The sequence below is a fragment of the Hypomesus transpacificus genome, chromosome 4, assembly GCF_021917145.1.
Source record: "Hypomesus transpacificus isolate Combined female chromosome 4, fHypTra1, whole genome shotgun sequence".
Classification (NCBI taxonomy): domain Eukaryota; kingdom Metazoa; phylum Chordata; class Actinopteri; order Osmeriformes; family Osmeridae; genus Hypomesus; species Hypomesus transpacificus.
In genome coordinates, this window is record NC_061063.1 from 10,687,599 (window position 1) to 10,706,495 (window position 18,897).

Below are 18,897 nucleotides of genomic sequence, written 5' to 3' on the forward strand. Positions count from 1 at the left end.
TTTTCCCCTTGCCTTAGCTTGGAAAGAAATATCATCTGGAGATTTTATGGTGAGAATGTTTGAGGGAGGTCATTTTTACCTGAAACTCCCAGAAAATGAGAAGGTTATTTTTGACTACATTACACAGCACCTGGAGACGTCAGAAATGGACTACTTGTAATTTTACATTTTTTAAGTAGTTTATAAAAGTTTTAACTCAGTGTGTACAGTACTGCAACCAGTTTTGTGCTCGTATAACGTCATTATTTTTCTGCATCAGGCCCAAATGTTCCTTCACAAACACAACTATCATTCCTTAGTCTGAGGCAAGTGAACTCTGATATACTGTCATTGCCAAATGTATTTAGTATTCAGCAAGTGCTACATGTTTCTGTTTGACAGTACTGTTCTGTAATACAGTACTGTACTTTTTTATATAAATTAATAATAATGGCCTATTGTTGGACATTTAATGTAAAAAAAATAAAAAATAAATGGACAGAGTTTTTATTGGTGAATAAATAAAGAAATGCTCTATCATAAAATATACATTTACAACAGTGCTGTCTCTGTAATAAGGCACAATAAATCAATGTCACCTCAATTTTACTTCTATAATGTCTGACAAGGAGAATATGAATTACACTAAGAAATTAAGAATTTGTAAGTGGAATGGCATTTAATTTAGCTATGCTCTTTTTTTAAGAGTGATTTAGCTCTTCTGTAATGCTGAAATCAAATGCCCAATTTTCTTATGTCGTTTGCAGTTGAACCTGTCTATAATATACCTGATGAGGTTGATGTATAAGACAGCTTGGTCCATTGCACAAAAGTGCTCTTAAAATATTATTCCAATATAAATGTTGATGCCGTGAATGTTTTGGTCTGATCTGGAGATTCAGTACAATGATTAAACAGTTCCACAAAAAAAACACAAATTATGATTGAACAGTGCAAATAAAAATACCTAGTAAGTGTTCAGTTTTAAAAACAGTTCTATAGTGTATATATATGTGGTCAGTGGTCATGTGGTCCCTTATATATGCAAGTCTTGCAGGTCAGTGTCGAAAGGGACTACATGTGAGTTCCGTTCTGCGGAGACTGGTCAGCAGCGCCCTCTGGTGGGGCGGGGGAGTCGGTCATCAGGAAAGAGTCGTTGGAGTGGTTGCTGATGCGTAGCGGGGCGAGGCGGTGCAGGTTGCTGGGGGTCCAGGGCAGCCGGACCTGGGCCATCTGGGAAGGGGCCACGCTGCCCTCAGACTCTGCCAGCCAGGGAGGGATCTGGAGCGGGTCCACCTCCGGCAGAAAGGCTGGGTTCTCAATACCAGCTGGACCAAGAGCACATGGGACATGTATAAGGTGACTATATGGACATACAGACAGGACATGTATAAGGTGACTATATGGACATACAGACAGGACATGTATAAGGTGACTATATGGACATACAGACAGGACATGTATAAGGTGACTATATGGACATACAGACTGGACATGTATAAGTTGGATGTGTTTTGTGTAAACATGGACTTGGTGTGAGGGGCTCGTCGTGTCACCTCCAGGCCTGTAGGTGACCCTCATGGGGAACGAGACGCCTGTAACTTCACCACCAGAGGCACTGTCTCCTTCAGAAAACTCAAAATCTACACATTAAAAAGGAATGAATAGCATATTTTAGACATTTTTCTACTTTAGATATAAAGTATTTTTGGCCAAACAACAGGTCCATTCTAGACGTTCTGACTGGGGTCAAAGTGGCAGTGGAAAAGGGATATAGATTAGTTTTAGAGGTGTGATAGATTTGGGATTTTTTTTTTAAATATTCAGATTAATGTAAAAAGAGACTTAAAAAGTAAGAAAGAAAGACAGACATACCTTCATCTCCATAAGGATGGTTTTTGCTTCTGTCCATCGACTGTCCATTTGGCACCTACATTAACAAACTAAAAATTACGACACAACCTTTTTTTTAAATCAATGCTGTTCTAGGATGGAACATAGCTGGAACACTTCCAACCTTCCGATCCTTGTTCGGGTTCCTGCTTATCTTCTTGGATGGTGCAACACCCGTTTTGGCGGATTTGAAGGACTCCAAGCGGCTCCGCATGGTGCGCTGGAAGATCTCCTGCACCTCGTTCTCATCCTTGTTGACGTCCAGGTGACTCCTGCTGTACCTGTGTCTGTGCTGTCACGAGACAGAACACAAGAAAGCAGAGCAGACGATGATAACAGATGAATTATGATGTTTAAAAAGTATGTGACTTGGTATGAGATATGTGATACTATATTATAAAAGCACCATGGTTTTTTTTTGCCGCTGATCTATGGGCATCTGTGAAGCTGTCTGTGACATTGCTTGCAAAAAGGGCTGTGCAGATAACATTTGCTAATATTTGTTTTGTGTGCGTGCAGTACCTGCTTCCTGCCCTTGTAGAGGTGCTGCTGCAGGAGATGATGTGCGTTGATATCTGATTCTCTCATGCCCTTCACGTCCTGGTCCACGTCTAGACTCACAGACGGCACGTTGTCTCGTCTGGAGGGGGACAGGCAGGACACGTCTCACACAGACAGCCAGGAAGACCTCCTACCAGACCTACATCCAGACCTCCTACCAGACCTACATCCAGACCTACATCCAGACCTACATCCAGACCTCCTACCAGACCTACATCCAGACCTCCTACCAGACCTACATCCAGACCTCCTACCAGACCTACATCCAGACCTAAATCCAGACCTAAATCTACACAGCTGCTGCTGCCGTTGGTTGTGAGTAAACAGCACTATCATTACCAAGGTGTCACACACTGGTCAAACAACCAGTCATGTGGAGGAGATGCTGGCATGCAGGCGTGTTTGTGGTAAATAAGAACTGTTTATATGGCTTCCTATAACCCCACTGAACTAACCTGTGGGCAAGGTGATATGTAAAAGTCACAAAATGTTGCTTACAAGAAGGACGAGACAGAAGCGTGCTCTGGACCCTGGTCGTCAGTCATGTAATCCATGAAGTCAGGCATGACCTCGGAGAATTCGTCCCCAAACTTCTTTTTAAAGTCAACGTTAGCCGTGTCATGTCGCACAAATGCCAAGGAGCCTCTACGCTCACCCTGGAACAGAAGAAGAAGAAGGGGACTCAAAATGTGTTTCATGTGTGAGGTTGTTGGGGTGGGTGGGGTGGGGTGGGGTGGGAAACAGGCTAACCTGTAACCCGGCACTGTGTTAATTGTTTCCTCTGCTTTTCACCAATAACGAATAACAAATGTAATAATTTAAAAATTCGGACCTCGGACTGTGCCTCAACCTTACCTCAGTCACATAGCTCATGGCGTCCTTGAGGTTGAGCTGGTGGAAGATGTTGAAGAGGTAGTCTCGAGACTTCCTGGCTGAAGGTTTCATCAGCAGCCAGCAGAGCCATTTCTCCTCAAAGTTGTTCCACCTTCAAATGACAGGAACATCGTCAAAACTCAAAACATTCACCGTCAAAAAGTAGGTTCCATCCATGCCATTTGCCAACTGAGCAGTGGGTTGTTTAATTTATATGATTTGTTTATTATTTTCTCATACAGTACATACTTGTCTCTCATGTAGTTGTGTCCTATTTGTCCAGATATGTCCTCTATTGCAACTAGCATGTGGTCAAAGGCCTGAACAAATAAATACATAACGAGAGGATTTATTTCATGAGACTAGACTAGATCCTTGTATTATTTTCAATGATTATCGAACAAGACGATTTAACTGTGGTTACCCGGTTCTGTAGTTTTTCAGCAAGTGTTATTTCCTTTTCTGTTTGCCTCTTCACTTTCAGCCAGGTGACCAGTGGTTTCATTGTTACGCCCTGAAGCAAATATTTAAATGGAGTAAACATTTAATTGTTTAAATATCAAGGGCCAAGTCCAAATAATCATGGTAGACATGTTTACCTGCAGGATGACAGTGAAGTAAATCACTATGAGAGTTGTACTGAGCATTAGATTCTTCTCTGGGATTTTATTCTCGTCCAGTAAAACTGCAAGGGCGTACGCTACTGCCCCTCTCAGGCCTCCGTAGCTCATGACCACCTGATCGATGATCTCCAGGGGAACCAGTCTGTATTTGTTCAGTATCCAGGTGAGAAAGAACGTACCTGTGGTGGGCAGCAAAACGTGACTTTAATATGTGAATAATTGTGAGGCTGTATGAAGCCAGTTCAAATCTAAATGTACTTTTTCAGCCAGCAATGTCACAGAAGGCTTCACAGATGCCTACAGAACTGCCCCTCAGCCAAGCTAAACCCTCAGATTAAGTCAAAAACCATGACTCAATCTCACCCATGAACCTGAAGACCAAGACGAAGAAGACAGTGAGGAGGATGAATCCTGTGTTCCACACCCAGATGGCCGGGTTAATGGCTGAGATTCCCAGGAAGACGAAGATCATAGTCTCTGAGCCATTGGCAAACACCTTCATTGTGTATCGTACCGTGGTCACAGACCTCTCGTCCATGTTGGCGTTGATGTATTTCTGAGCGCAGACGCCACAGAAAGTGACCCTGTTGAACAAGAAGTAGAGCAAACCTAAAACTGACGTAGAGGATGTAGAGGAGAGGATGTATAAAAGGAGAGGATGTATAAAACTGATGTAGAGGAGAGGAGGAACAGTCAGGTGGCAGAGCGGTTAGGGAATCGGGCTAGTAATCTGAAGGTTACCAGTTCCTTTCCCGGGCCATATCAAATGACGTTGTGTCCTTGGGCAAGGCACTTCACCCTACTTGCCTCGGGGGAATGTCCCTGTACTTACTGTAAGTCGCTCTGGATAAGAGTGTCTGCTAAATGACTAAATGTAAATGCATTGAATTAGAAAAGTGTTAATTCATGGGACTTGTAACAGCAGTTCCAGAAACTCACGACAGAATGGCAGAGAGGGAGAGCATCTCAGCTGTGAGGTAGGAGAGGTAGCCCAGGACGAAGATGAAGCCTGGCTCTATGATCTGGATGTTTTTGGTGCATCTAGTCAGGAGGCAGATCAGCACAGCAAACACCACGCCCACCAGGGCGCCGCCAAACGCCACCACGAAGAACGAGACTAGAGAGGGAGAGGGAGAAAGAGAGGAGGAAAGAGAGGGAGGGAGAGGAAGAGGAGGAAAAAACAGGATGATTGCCATGGAGAGAAAACACCTGTCTCAATACCCAAAATGGATTAATCTCTACATTCAGACAGTGAATACCATTCAGACAAAAGTAGCAATTTTTTGGGGGGTTAATTCTTCATATGTAATATAAACATTGTCTGCAGGTAACATACTTATTCCTTTGATTATCTCTGCCGCGTTAATCTTTGCCCCTCCCAGTGAGACAAAGGCATCACAAACATTGAACAGCACCTGTGAGAACAGGAGGGTTGGGTTTGTTTTACAGTTGACAGAATGTTGTGTGTAATTCATTGAACAAATGCAAGATCATTAATCAAACATTCCCACGGGAAAACCATGAATGTGTTCCATACAGTACCTTAACATATAACATTAAATACATTGAATGTATTTTATGTTCCGTTATGGAAAGATGCTATTGGGTGCCAGTGTTCTGTGACCAGAATTATTTTAAAAGGAGGATGGCAAGATACTTACAACAGTGACACCATCGTTAAGGAGAGACTCCCCGAACACCAAGATGAACAGGACCTCGTTGACGTGGACTTCCTCGAACACAGCGATCACCGCCACAGGGTCCACTGCTGATAAAAGACTCCCAAACAACAGGAACTGAAGCAGACCGATGTTCAGCACACCTACGAAACAAACACACATGACTTTTGACCGGCAACCCAAATCTATCACCTAAACGATTCCTACATTTCAATCATTCAAGGCTTGCATGCAGGGCTCAGTGGACTCTACCACAGGTTATGTAAATCAGGGTAACTGTTATCTTACCCATCGCACCACCCAAATAGCACCCCCACAGGGCCAGCCCAACAGCACCGGCGTTCCAGCATGTGCCCACGACAGCGTACGTCAGGATGGCTCCCATGTTGCTGAAGAAAAGCTTGTTGGGCATGCAGTAGCCTGCGTCCAGGATGATCTGGGGCAGCAGATAGAAGAAGAACACTGTGGGGGTGAGGGTGAAGGTCTGGACCTTGTCTGCCCCCCAGATGATCCCTCCCAGGATGAAGCCAATCAAGATGAGGAGAGCGCTCTCTGGGATCACGGTGACCAGGGTGTGTTTCAGCTCAAACACTAAGGGGGAGGGGGGGGGGGGGGAGGGGAGGGGAGGGGAGGGAGAGGGGAGGGAGGGAGGGAGAGGGGAGGGAGAGGGTTAGCTGACACCAAGGCCGTAGGTTTCTTTTCAGATTTGTTTGTTTATTTGTTTATTTGAAAGGATCCCCATTAGCTGACGCTGAAACGACAGCTAGTCTTCCTGGGGTCCAAAAAGTACATACAAAACCAGTAATCACAATCACAATTACTCACAAATATCGTATATAAATACACACCAAAGAACAAGAAAAAGAAAAAATTCGGAAAGTACTGAAAAAAGTAATAAAATTAATGCAAAAAAACCTGTCACATAATACAATCATGCTCAACCATTCCAGACGATTTTGTAATAAAAGCAAATACAGTCTTAATCTTTTTTTAAAACCAGTTTTTCCCTTGATTTCACGAACCCCACCTGGAAGATTGTTCCAAAGCACAATTGACCTATAAAACAGGGTTTTTTTTTTTTGACTTTTACCCACAGGGGTAAAGAAATCTGATGACTATTCATGATATGATGTGGGTGGGATGGCTGTTTTTAAGAGCTGAGGATACGGCCGTGAAATGTGATTTTTCTTCATGAAAAGTGTGCGTGTTGGAGGGGGGGGGTGTGTGTGGGATGGGGTGTGTGCGTGGGAGGGGGTGTATAAATGAAACCTTAGCCTGACACTCTTAGCTGGATTATTTGTGCACCTTTATGCTTTACATTTACACGTATTAGTACAATGTGATCGTGGTCACGCACAGAGGCAACATGAGGCATTCAGGGATTAGACGACCACCAGGTGAGTCAGTGTAGGTCCCTGACCTCTGGCAGGGGAGAAAGACACTGAATCCTTCTTTGAGAGTGTCCTGGTGTTGAAACTACATCGTAAGAAAAGAGGATTAAAATATCATAGAGGTTGTGAAATTTGCAAATCATCAACTGCTTTGCTGGACTGAGAAAATATTGCCTCTGTTTTTAAGAGTATGATTAACTACGAGTCTGCTGTTTGGAAACCATCTAGGTTTGTCTTACAGTTCATTTTACATGAAAACAAATACATGTTAGATTCTCTTGGATTAATCCTCACATCTTTAAAACTTTTTAAATTGATATTTCAATTGAAAAAGTTTTAAATATATTTAAAATGTTTAAATATGTATTTATTCATTTGATGTGCCACTCACAGTCTAACTCACCGGATCTCAGATGACTTATTCAAATGTTATGTAAACAAATAGATGACCAATTTAGGATTGGTGGGTATAGGTCAGAGGGTTAGGGTTAGACTGCAGATCAGAGGAGTTCAAATTGCCCTTTGGATGAAAGCATCTGCTAAAAGAAATACCTTATCATGTCAATCAAAAGAAATTATATTCACATCAACTCAGCCCAATGACCATTTTGAACATCCGTTGTCTCTGGAATTGATCAAATCTTTTTCTATATGAGGGGCAGTTCTTTGCCTGGGGAACAGTGTGTTGCCTAGATAACACTGACGGTACGACATGGCTACAGTTACCATTATGTGGCATTGGGTTGTGCCTATTTATGGCACAACTGCAACACCAAATACTTTTCACCTCCACTGGTGACAGCTTCTTTTCCCTTATCTCTGCTTGTCTCAAATCATACTCGTCCTGAGTTTCTTTGTGGAGGAACAGTGGGTTCTAAGCACCACGTGTTTCACACAGTGGCATGACAACAGACCAGTCAGATTTTCCTCTTTGGTTCTATCTGTCCTTCAGTTGAATTATTCATTTGTACTTGACTAATCAAACATAATCTTGAAAGAGATGTCAAGAAAACCTGCAGCTTTTCCCACTTATTCTCAAACACACATCTTGCAATGTTAACTATACACTTATATAGTGATGTCACATACTTATGTACACTTGTTACATACCCAGTTTGGCAACCCCGGCTACTAATATCCACACCGCAATTAAGTAGGGGGTCTTCACATGGTGCCATTTCAAAGAAACAATGTTTATTCCCTGATCTTTTCCTGTCAGGTTGAGATTTGATTCTGTTGAGTTCTGAGAATTCCTATTCTCTGTGCCCTCCAGCGACGTGAAGCCCACCATGCACACCAGCATCGCTGCTCCCAGCAGCCAGGGTCCAGGACCAAATAGCATTTCTCGGAATGTAAATCTAAACAAATAAATAAAGTTCTTGGAGTAAAGAACCAGTCTTCTGAGACACTCCTGTGCTGTCGGCCTTTTTGCCAAGTCTGTCCAGACGTACTTGGCAACACTTTCTTGATGTTAGAAAAATATTTTGGAGGCGAACATTTCTGTCCCGTGGACTGTTGCTCTAGCAGACTGTTGCGGTTCCTTGGGAACAGTGTGATTACTTTCTTTTCTCTCTGTATCTTTCTCTGAACTGTCAGTGGGGCAGACAGGGTAGACATGGGCTCAAACATGGACAAGGTTTATAAGTCCTCATTCAAGCAGTGTGTGTGCGCGTGTGTGTGTGGGGGGCGGAGGTAGGGGACACAAACGGACATTCAGCTCCTCCTCTTTCGACAGTTCTCTAGTTATCCAGTCACATCTAGATTTGTAGTTGCCTTTTCTGGACTCACTGACTGTATTAATGTACTTTATCAAGGGTGGTTCATCATTTCCATAGCCACTTTAGGTTTTCAGGTTCACTTCAAACGGTCAAGATTAAGAAGCAGAACTTCTGTAAGCAGAACACTTCCAGAAGCTGCAGAGTTAAAGTGTGTCACATCGTAGCTTCATTCACCTGTCCTACCTGTCCCTCCCCCACACCCACTTCAGGTTGTCCATATTTTACTGGTTGTTTCCTTGTTTTCCTTGTGTATTTAACCTCTCTCTGTCTGTGCTTAATCAAGAATCCACTGCGTACCAAAACTTGCCTGTCCATCACTTGAGTCAGCCTGCCGATTTTTGATTAATAAACTACTGTTTCCTGTTATACCTGCCTCTGCTGTAGGGGTTTGGGTCTTGGCCTGAGCATCGTCAGTCTGTATGTGGCATGTCTTACTATGTTGATATGTTACCATGTGAAGGTACACTGGCAGTTTGACTGTCTGACAGTTTGTTTTAATGATTGACAAGCACTTTTCTCCATTTTGGTTAATGCTTTCCTGTGTTTTTATGTCAGAGTAAAAATATCCTTGTCCTGTGACCAAAAAATAGCCTACACATTCTCTTGGTGGGAAGGTTTAACTTCAATCTTGGTTGGTTTGTTAAATATTTTCTCTCACCTACATGTTTTTTTAAGCAAATTAAATATACCTCACTTTTTTTGGCTTTGGATTTCATTCATTTAAAGATACAGTGCTCTTCCTCATACAGATGACCCCGATGTGCACCAATAAGTTATTAAAGGTATTAATGTGCGTGCACCTGGTGATGTTATACAAGACCAGTGGTAGGCTACTCAATTAGAAACCCCAAAGGTCCACTCACCAAATTTCCATTCAGTCCAGGGTCCGGAACTATGACTTTGTGTCATAGTGACGTTTCACGTTAACACTTTTGAAAAGGGCAACCGTTTCATTGCAGATTTAACCCATCAGTTTTGTGCTCCCCACCGGCAGCACAAATGCATACTTGTCAGCCCACTCTGTCTGAAATTTGCGATTTTTGGAATCAACTTTTCGCTTTTTGGTCGGGTTTAGTCTCGCCGTGATTTTCGCTAAAGAAGTAACAGGTGGACACCGTTAGAAAATCGATTAGCCTGCGTTGTTGGCAATGACACCCACAGAGTTTGCGGCCAACGTTGAGTGATTGAGTTGTCATGGTGATTATAGTTATTACTTTGGATTGGACACGGAAGATAGAAAGCACATGTAGTTGGAACAAAATATAGGCACAAAATCACGCACCAATAAAAACTCGCTTGGATCATGACTAAATTAGAATTTTGGTTTCGGACCAAATTGTATTGCGTCTAGGTCCGGATCCGGACCGGAGTCCGCCTATTGAGTACCCCCGGATTAGTACATTAAACATCAAGTGAGAGTTATATTAAACATTTATTTGTTCCTGCTGTGCTTGTGTGTGTAAAGTACCTTGAAATCACACCCAGTGTGACAATAGTGACCATTGTTAAAGCAATTTTGACCAATACATCTTTGTGCGTGTTCAAGAGTTCTGAACACGCACAAAGACTTAAATGTTCTACTCTTGAACAAGCACAAAGACGTATTTGTCAAAATTGCTTTAAAGCTATTTGCCACGCCTCCTCATTTAAAGGCTTGCAAGCCTTGAAGGTGGTTTCATTCACTAATAACAAAACCAGAACTCTCATTCTCCAGAACCAAATAATACCACAACGACCTTATCTGAAATGAAAAAAACAACTGTTCTGTCATTTGCTTAGTTGTATTGATGTATCAGAATTCAAGCTACACCTGTTTTTATTCATGCAAGAAGATTTGTTCCGTGCAAATGCATGTCCGTGTTCATATAGCCCTACATGTTTACCCAGGTAAAAACAAAATATGCTAAGTATACTAAATCTTAGCATACTTGAGTATACTTGAAGACTGATTAATCATCAGTATACTTCAAGTTATTGAATGATTAGTTAATTTGAAGTGTGCTATTTTGGAACAACTTATTTTGTACTAAGTATATTTTAGTTGTAATAAAATTGTACTAAAGCACAATTTAAAGTGTATTAAGTTTACATTTTTATTTGCTAAAGTGGAACAACTTCAAGTATACTTAGTATACTTAAAGTTAAAAACACAAATTACCCCAGAAATATGAGGTAAGGGCCAGAAAAATAAACCATCACTGTTCCAGACCCTGGACTATATGGAAATTTGGTGGGTGGAACTTTTAGGTTTCTAATTGAATACCCCTGTAGGCCTGCTAATCTTTACAAATTACGCATTTGTAGTTTGAAAGTGTCTGATTATTTGCTTTTATTATGGTCTGTCTTTGTGGCTGAAGGATGATGTCATGTGTCAGCATGAATGATCACCACTGACTAATGTCCCAGTGTATCTTTTTAAACCCCTGCCAATGTGCCGCAAAACATTGAAATGGTCAAACTGACTGTAGCCTCAAGGAACATGTGTGTTGAAGCGTGAACGATAGGTTCTCTTTCCCACCTGTGCTTCCTGTGGGGTATGGAAAGGTCACTCTGGGCATTTCGTAGAGCTGAAGTTGCTTCATTTCGCATTGAATTTAGTATCGTTCACGAGCGCTCAATGGCAGACACTGTGAGGGGTCAAGCTATTTTTAAGGAAGGATACACCAATTAGTTTTAACTATGTGAGTTTTGATAATATTTTTATTTATCAATAAATCTTATTGGTCATCAATGGCAGGTACAGAACAGGTGAAGTCAAAAGCTGTTTGTCGAAATAAAGCAAACAGGAATGGACTTGATCTTCATCCTTCAAATAACATCAAATTAATTCAATAAATCTTTGTGATAAAATGCTTCTCCTTCACTTTACAGAATATAGAGTAGATCTTGATAGGCAGTGTGGCATTGCGGTGCACCTTGCAATGCAATTCTCTTCATAATGTCGTTAAACAATGAATGGCTACAGTATAACCTTTAGCTGAGGGGATTAGAGAAGGGAAACACAGCATAAGGCCATGGCCAGACTCAAACCCAGGCTTGCAAGCCCACTTTACCGTGTGGTTCACACGCTTTACCGTGTGGTTCACACCGTGTGGTTCAGACCGTGTGGTTCAGATCGTGTGGTTCACACCGTGTGGTTCACACGCCTATCAGGTGAGATGCCGCGGCAAGCCGCAGCTACTCTTTTTGTCTCAGAATGAACCAATATGTTGAAATGGAACCCTGAACGCTCCTGCCTGTGTAGCTCGTGTTCTACAGTGAGCAACCGGGCGAGTTATCAGGCTCCCTTCACATCGGTCGTGATAAAATCAACACTTATACTTGTTGTAGAGTGACAGTATGTCCATGGATGTAAGGCGTGTTGATGTGTCACCATGTACACTATCTATTCAGAAATGAGTTCTGCTGCGATGCCGTTACGACCGAGGGCACGACCTCACGCTTCTGCAGTCTCCACCTCTAGGCAGGTGCATGGTCTGTTTCCCAATGTGGGTAGGACAGCTTTTTAATAACTGAGGATGCAGTGGTTAAGAATAAGACAGATTTGCCAGACAATTTGAACACTGTTAAAGAAGCACTTCCATTCAGCCGGAACCATTCAGAACCATTAGGGCACTAATGTCTTACACTAACTGTTCAAACTGCTCTTGCTAACAGCGTTATAATTCACCCCAAATCTGTTTTATAGGGACCTGTGCAGTCCTATGTATGATCCTCACTTGCAGTTTGAGAGCAAGGTCACGTGCTGTACTTTTGGTCACATACTTATTTAGTATTATTGTATGTAATCATATACAATCTCACGTATTATTTGATTACATTACGCAACAACAACAAAAATATATGGCCATGATTTGACTGTTTTGGGCTGTTTCGGATGAATTAACTCACAAACCGACAACATTAGACTCACCATCAATGCAGTAGTTTATACAGACATATTGAGTTGATAGACAAGATCACTGCCCCAGCTGCAGGCTGCATCCATCACCCCCTCAGAACGCAGAGTGGTGAAAGAGCTCACCTAGTTTGCAGAGCCAGCATACCAGGACCCAGAGTGCCACCAGGTAAGGGGTCTCCACGTGGTGCCACTTCCAGGTGACGATGGGCAGGGTTGTGATGACGGCTGCCCCATGCCCACCACCCCCAGTGGCGTTGTCGTGGCCCGTGCCCTCTCCTGTAACGTGCTCCGTGCCCCCTCCTGGGACGTGCTCCGTGCCCCCTCCTGTAACGTGCTCCGTGCCCTCTCCTGTAACATGCTCCGTGCCCCCTCCTGGGACGTGCTCCGTGCCCGCCGCTGTGCCGTGCCCGGGGACTGTCTCCGTCGGGCTGCCTGCAGGTGCCTCCATCAGGGGGAAGACTTGGCTGTTGACCTGGTTCCTCTGACTGATCATGAGTAGGATCAGAAACAGACAGAGGTTGAGACTCCGTACAGCTTCCATCATGGAGTTGGATGCCTGTCAAGCTCGGACAACTGTAGAAATCACTCCTGTGGTTGATTATTCTGCATGTGTGGCGGTCCTGGGCGTTTTGTCCCTTCCTGTCCTCCCTCTGCTAGGTTCCCTCTCCCTGCAGGTGAGAGTAAAACCATACTGCTGCCCTTCTTTGACTCCTCCCCTTTCACATCCGGACCAATAAACTGGGTTGCTTCTGCGTTGGCGGGAAATAGTCCTTCCACCCTCTGGCCAATCACTTTTGGGAGCCTTATTCGACACCTCTTAAATAGTTTCCATGTAGTGCATCCCTTTATTCCCCTGACTAAGAAAGGGATGGGTTGCAATTCGTATACATTCATACCTTCGTACGCTGAACCCTTTACTGCCCTCTGTCCTTTGCCCAATGACAACTGCATTGTTGAGCCTTCATCGCCTGTATGGATCTGTGTTTATGTGACAGACGCCAGGAAATGAACGTTTGAGTTTGAGAATAATCACAGCCTCCGAGGAGACAATGAATGTCTTATTCCTTGTTTTTTGAGTGACTCCGCAAATACCTGTTAAGCAAGATTGGAGAATGAGTCTCAAATAATTGATTCTCATGTTCGTGTTGTTTAAATTTATTAATTTATTTATTACTTGTGCACTTGTTCATTGTGTCCAACAGGAGACATTTTCATCTTCCTGCACCTATATGACAAAATAACATGTTCTTAATTGACCTGCCAGGTCAAATTAAGGTAAATCAAATAAACACGAGGCATACAAGGGAGTCAGATGGCTGAGCGGTGAGGGAGTCGGGCTAGAAAAAATGACGTGTTCTTGGGCAAGGCACTTCACCCTACTTGCCTTGGGGTGAATGTCCCTGTACTTACTGTAAGTCGCTCTGGATAAGACCGTCTGCTAAATGACTAAATGTAAATGTAAAGGAGACTAATAATTCAATTGATGGAATAGCAGTGTTTTGGTGGTTACATTTACACCTCAACTCATAGATGGCACGTACCTTACCAGTCACACCAACAGCTGAGCACATTATGAAAAACAATCATTTCAGATGAAACACTCACTATGTTGGCTTCCTAACAAGTATAAAGAGGTGCGCATGTTCCATGTTCACATGAAAGTCATTAAAGCACCAGCATGTTCCCTGAGGAGTTTGCACGACAGTACTGATGACAGTTTATGTGTACACTGAAGTGATCCTGGCTCCTGGTTAATATTCGACTACCTTTGTCCGTGAGGTCACTGTCGACAGAATGGTTGCTGTAGCGGCAAGGGCATCAGTCACCTAGATGGATCTGTGCACTTGACTTTCAAGATCAGGGTAATACCAAGAAATTGGCAAGAACCAGCCAAAAGCATGCAGAATCAATAACCTAAATGCAAAGTCACACAGAGTACTATATGTACTTTGTCATACTGTAAATAGGGGCTGATACAGTACTTGGCACTAGGTTCAATGGTTAGGTTAGCTATATTGAACCTATAGTAATGCCAAATGTAATTTGTCACATAGCTAGTTTTTATAAGCTAACAGTAGAAAATATGCAAACAAATGATGCATAAAGTTTGATGAGACTTTGGTGTAAACATATTGAAACTAGCTAGGTGGATAATGAGTGGACATAGTGTACTTAAGAAAATTGAATAACTCCTTGAAAGCTTGGCATTGTATCCACCACATTCCTTACTGCTATCATTAACAAAATGTCTACAAAATGTCTATAGTGCTAGATATATAACAGGGCTTTAAAGCACCAGGCCTTTATGGAAACATTCAACAATACCCTGAAACATCTTACTGACCTTATATTGAAATTATTTAAGAAATTAAATTGTAAAACAGAACTGTACATTTACATTTATGCATTTAGCAGACGCTTTTATCCAAAGCGACTTCCAAGAGAGAAACTGTAGATTTGTGTTGTTATTGCCAGTCATAGTAATAGTAACCTAAGGTAGTTTTGTTCTGACATGTTTAAATGATACTTTGTTGTAAGTTGTATAATGACCAAACATCAGCAAGACTTGGAACAGCCAACACAAATAGACTACAGTATCACCCCACTTACTGGAAGTTCCTGTTCGGGCTGAGGGAAATGTCCTCTGTCATCCTCCATTAGTCATCAATCACCTGCTTGTTAGTTAAGAAGGAGGACATTACCAAACTGCAAATGGTAAGTACCGGGGATAATAGTGTGACTTGGAGGCCTGTGAACAGCAATGGCCCTCTGGTTTCATGTATCCTTCAGTGAAGAGGCCTTTCTTTACCTTACTATGCAAGGATGCGATCAACAGTAGTCGCTATAAACTTTAGATTAAGAATGGCTTTTTGTTTATTGTGCTGTGTTACCTTACAGGCAAACGCACGCATTGAGAGAAACAGGGTTATCTTTGCAGGGTTACTTTACCTCCATTATCATTGAATTTCGAATCAAATAAATCATAAAATTGGTTATGAATAGTTATAATTTGCTGAGGTTAAAAACAAAAAATGTCAAAGCATTTCACAAAAAAATTACTTGAAGTTTAAATGGATACAGCTTCTCATAACACACTGGTTAAAAATAGTGGGTGGTGATTTAAAAGACCCAGCAGAATGTCTAGAATGGGGCTGATTCTAGAAACAAAACTCTCCCCCTGCAGCATTCTGACACATATTAGGTCTTAATTTGCTGTTTTTCAAATCTGAAGAACAAATCTTCAAGAGGCTGATCTGTTTGGACCCCAGCTCATTGCTGCTTACAGCTGTGATTTTATTGTCACCAGTGAAGTTCAGAAACATCGAGTGCAGGTTTAAGGGTACAGTAGGGACATGTTCTTACCGGTGTCTAGAGGCTATTGAAACACAACCAGCAGGGTCATGTGTCACAACATACGGTGAACAAATACAGATATTGTTTTGTCCCCAACAATGTACCCATTAAACCTTCGTCCTTGCATAGTGAGAGAGCAAGTGTGTATACAGTAAGCAGAAACCATGACATGACGAGTTTTCAAAGTTTCCCTTAACAGTCAACAATGGCTTTGCTTTACACTGGCCCATTTTGGTCTCTTGCGACATTGGCCAAGAGTCAGCAATCTTGGGACCAACAATGCCAGATTGTGTATAAAATATCAGTTTTGTTGTGAAGAGAGAATTACACAGGGTCAGTGAAATAATCGAATTCAGTATGCTGTCATTGCATATTAAAATATTTTACAACACTGTGTAAGACTGTACTAACCAGTATATTATGCTGCATAATATACTTAATAATACATAATGTGCAATAATGTGCAATGTCACATGTTCTCCAAGGGATATGGGCAAACAATATCAAAAGTAGGTTGATTGGTGATTGTTCTATGTTCAATCTAGACACCTGAGAGCGGAATAGGACTTTATGTCACCTGGGGAGGGGGCTGCTATACAATCTGCTATATTCTGCTATGAAAGACAAGTGAATGTAGCCTAAATAATTTAGCATGTAGTTTATCTGTTACTGATTCTCAGATTAAGCGGCATATTAGCCCTATTATTAATCACGAAAATGTAATATTTAGGCAAGAGCTAACCTATAGCTTCTTGTTTTACCCGTGATAACTTGCCGACAAGTTCATTCTTGGCTTCGCAGGTATAAGGCCTTGGACGTGCCCAAAAAGAGAATCAGTAATCTTGCGCCCTCTTCCTGCACGGCTGGGTTTATACTGCGCATAGGGATATCAGGAGCATTATTCATTCAAGTAGGGCTACATAAAGTTATTTACCGACTGTTATTTCTTATGTAGGCTATAAATAGAAAGTCTTGAAAATGAAATTTTCCAGTTGTAGTTTTTATTAATTAGTTTTTACACTAAACGTGTCGGTGCAAAGTAGGCCTACCCCGGTTATATTAGCTTTTTGGATTGGCCAGTGTTATGCGTTCAGATATAATTTCAAAAGGAAGTTTTATTCATCATCGTGTTTTACCATGAAGAAAAGAAACGTTGTGGCGTTACAGTTACTCCACTCATGACTGTTTCGAGGTCAGGGCTAAGCCTAAAATCTTCTTTTCCCTTATTAGCAATGTTATCCGCTCCCTTACCCACTGTGTTCATGACCTAGCCTACCTAGATATTTGGATGAAGCGAGTGACATGGCGCATTGTTCAATAGTTCCGTAGCCTACGCAAAACAAAATGCGCGTCATTATGCAAAGGTCGACATACTTTGTGCAAATGAGGTCTCTAATTTAGTGAAAACACCGCAGTTCAAAAAATTAAGTGGGCATAAATCGATTGGGGTTGAGTCTAGCCTACTTAAATGATAAGAAACGACAGTTTATCAAGCGCTTGTGAGCAGTGTATGCTATTAGCGTGTCACTTTCGACCTCGCGATTATCCTTGTTAATTCTCCAACTGTGAATGTTCAGACAGCTCAATGGACAGACTCGGCTGTTTGAAATTACATCGTGTCAGCAACGTGTAGCCTGTGACTATCTCCCCAAGATAGCAACCGTGAAATTGTCAGGCAAGGAAATTACCGCCAACAGCTGTCGGGGGAATGGAGGAATAGTGAGCTTTATAAATCCAGTTAGCAAAGCTGTTGGGTGGCAGTGACTTTTCACAAAGTGTATAGGCTAATAGGCCTACGTTGTAAAAAAAAAGAAAAGAAAAAAAAAGTGGACGCTTGACCAAGTCGTATCCAGGTAGGCTTTCACTGTGTTTTACTTATACGTTTAGGGTTACCGCCAAGGGCGATTAGCTTTATACAGATGTGATGCCTAATGTAAATATAAACTTAGTTAAAGTTAAGCTACTAAAATATGATCTAGCATAATGGCCTTGGTACATGCACTGCAATGCTACTGATATATAAAAAACATAACTGCGCAGATAAAACAAAGCATCGGGTCTGCATTTTCTCCTGTAGGTGGCGCTTAGCTTACTGTTGTGTTGAAGCGCTTCAGAATGAGCGAAGCTGGTGGGAGAGAGATGTTTAATGAGTTGAGGGTTAGTAGTCAAATGCTTCGTTTATATTTTTGAGAGTCGAATACAATGTGGATTGTCAGCGTTTTCCCTTTGCATCGCTTCCTACCTTGCTTTATAATCAAATCCTCTGGACTGAAGTGCAATGCTGAGAACACGCTGAAGAACCTGTCTACCTGAACACGAGGACGACAGAACAACAGAAAAACAAACATCTGCTATTTAAAATGTAGGTGATGGGCTACTCCTCTAGTGTTCGTTATTTATTACGTGGTAATAACGACGATAATGTTTTCGATTATAGTGTTGTAGGCTACTAACAGACCAAGTCTGTTTTGATGCAGATGCCGCGTTACAGTACTCTTGTCTTGTGTCAGCGTAATCTAAGCCGAGCTCTGCAAATAATTTGGAAAAAAGTTGTATAATTTGTCTGTTCAAAAACAGCGTAGACGAAATGTACATTTCGCACAATTGATTTGTAACGATCATTGTGTTTTCATCGTGACAAGCTGTGGAAAAAGTATATTACGTCCGGGGAGCTGTAGACGGATAGCCTACCTGTAGCTAGCTAGCTTCTCTTTGTAGATGGAGAACGATGCATGTTTCAACGATAGTGTGCAACCTAGGCACATTGGACTTTTTGGATGTAAAATATAACTGTGTTCAAATTACTTGCGTGACTGTTGGTCTACACTAGTAAACTACTGTTGTAACTCTTGAATTAATTTATCT

The 18,897-nt window shown here is 42.0% G+C and overlaps 3 protein-coding genes across 11 annotated transcripts in view; 2 read left to right on the plus strand and 1 right to left on the minus strand.

Annotated features, from left to right (window-relative positions):
• olah (oleoyl-ACP hydrolase) overlaps nucleotides 1–480 on the plus strand; it is a 5,333-nt gene extending 4,853 nt beyond the window's left edge. For all 6 annotated transcript variants that reach the window (XM_047018567.1, XM_047018568.1, XM_047018572.1 and 3 more), the window contains one exon: nucleotides 18–480. In XM_047018567.1, coding sequence (XP_046874523.1) covers nucleotides 18–160 — 143 coding nt within the window. In that variant the 3' untranslated portion in view covers nucleotides 161–480. The remainder of the gene's footprint in view (nucleotides 1–17) is intronic.
• sema4ab (sema domain, immunoglobulin domain (Ig), transmembrane domain (TM) and short cytoplasmic domain, (semaphorin) 4Ab) overlaps nucleotides 1–18,897 on the plus strand; it is a 58,126-nt gene that overhangs the window by 26,147 nt on the left and 13,082 nt on the right. Inside the window, exons 1-2 of one of the 4 annotated variants that reach the window (XM_047018548.1) lie at nucleotides 16,893–17,885; nucleotides 18,110–18,394. The exons of 1 other annotated variant lie outside the window; for it this stretch is intronic. The gene's annotated coding sequence lies outside the window, so the exon portion shown is untranslated. Of the gene's footprint in view, nucleotides 1–16,892; nucleotides 17,886–18,109; nucleotides 18,395–18,897 lie in introns of those variants that run through there. 2 more of the 4 variants (XM_047018551.1, XM_047018549.1) reach the window with 2 other exon arrangements.
• On the minus strand, nucleotides 471–13,465 carry LOC124466735 (sodium/hydrogen exchanger 3-like). Its single transcript, XM_047018541.1, has 16 exons — nucleotides 12,802–13,465; nucleotides 5,897–6,199; nucleotides 5,591–5,751; nucleotides 5,266–5,344; nucleotides 4,869–5,046; nucleotides 4,293–4,513; nucleotides 3,906–4,108; nucleotides 3,731–3,820; nucleotides 3,556–3,626; nucleotides 3,289–3,418; nucleotides 2,932–3,089; nucleotides 2,395–2,512; nucleotides 1,997–2,164; nucleotides 1,855–1,909; nucleotides 1,536–1,622; nucleotides 471–1,307 (listed from the first exon to the last, which is right to left on the minus strand). The coding sequence occupies exons 1-16, from the start codon at nucleotides 13,220–13,222 to the stop codon at nucleotides 1,054–1,056; spliced, it is 2,697 nt and encodes an 898-aa protein (XP_046874497.1). The 5' UTR covers nucleotides 13,223–13,465; the 3' UTR covers nucleotides 471–1,053.

Bases quoted from the DNA above. Each gene is read 5' to 3' on its own strand.
- LOC124466735 (XM_047018541.1), bottom strand. From the start codon at position 13,222: ATGATGGAAGCTGTACGGAGTCTCAACCTCTGTCTGTTTCTGATCCTA. The intron at 5,345-5,590 runs GTAAGTATCTTG...CTGTTCTCACAG, and splicing joins TTAACGATGGTGTCACTGTT to GTGCTGTTCAATGTTTGTGA. The intron at 4,109-4,292 runs GTGAGATTGAGT...TGCCCACCACAG, and splicing joins CTTGGTCTTCAGGTTCATGG to GTACGTTCTTTCTCACCTGG.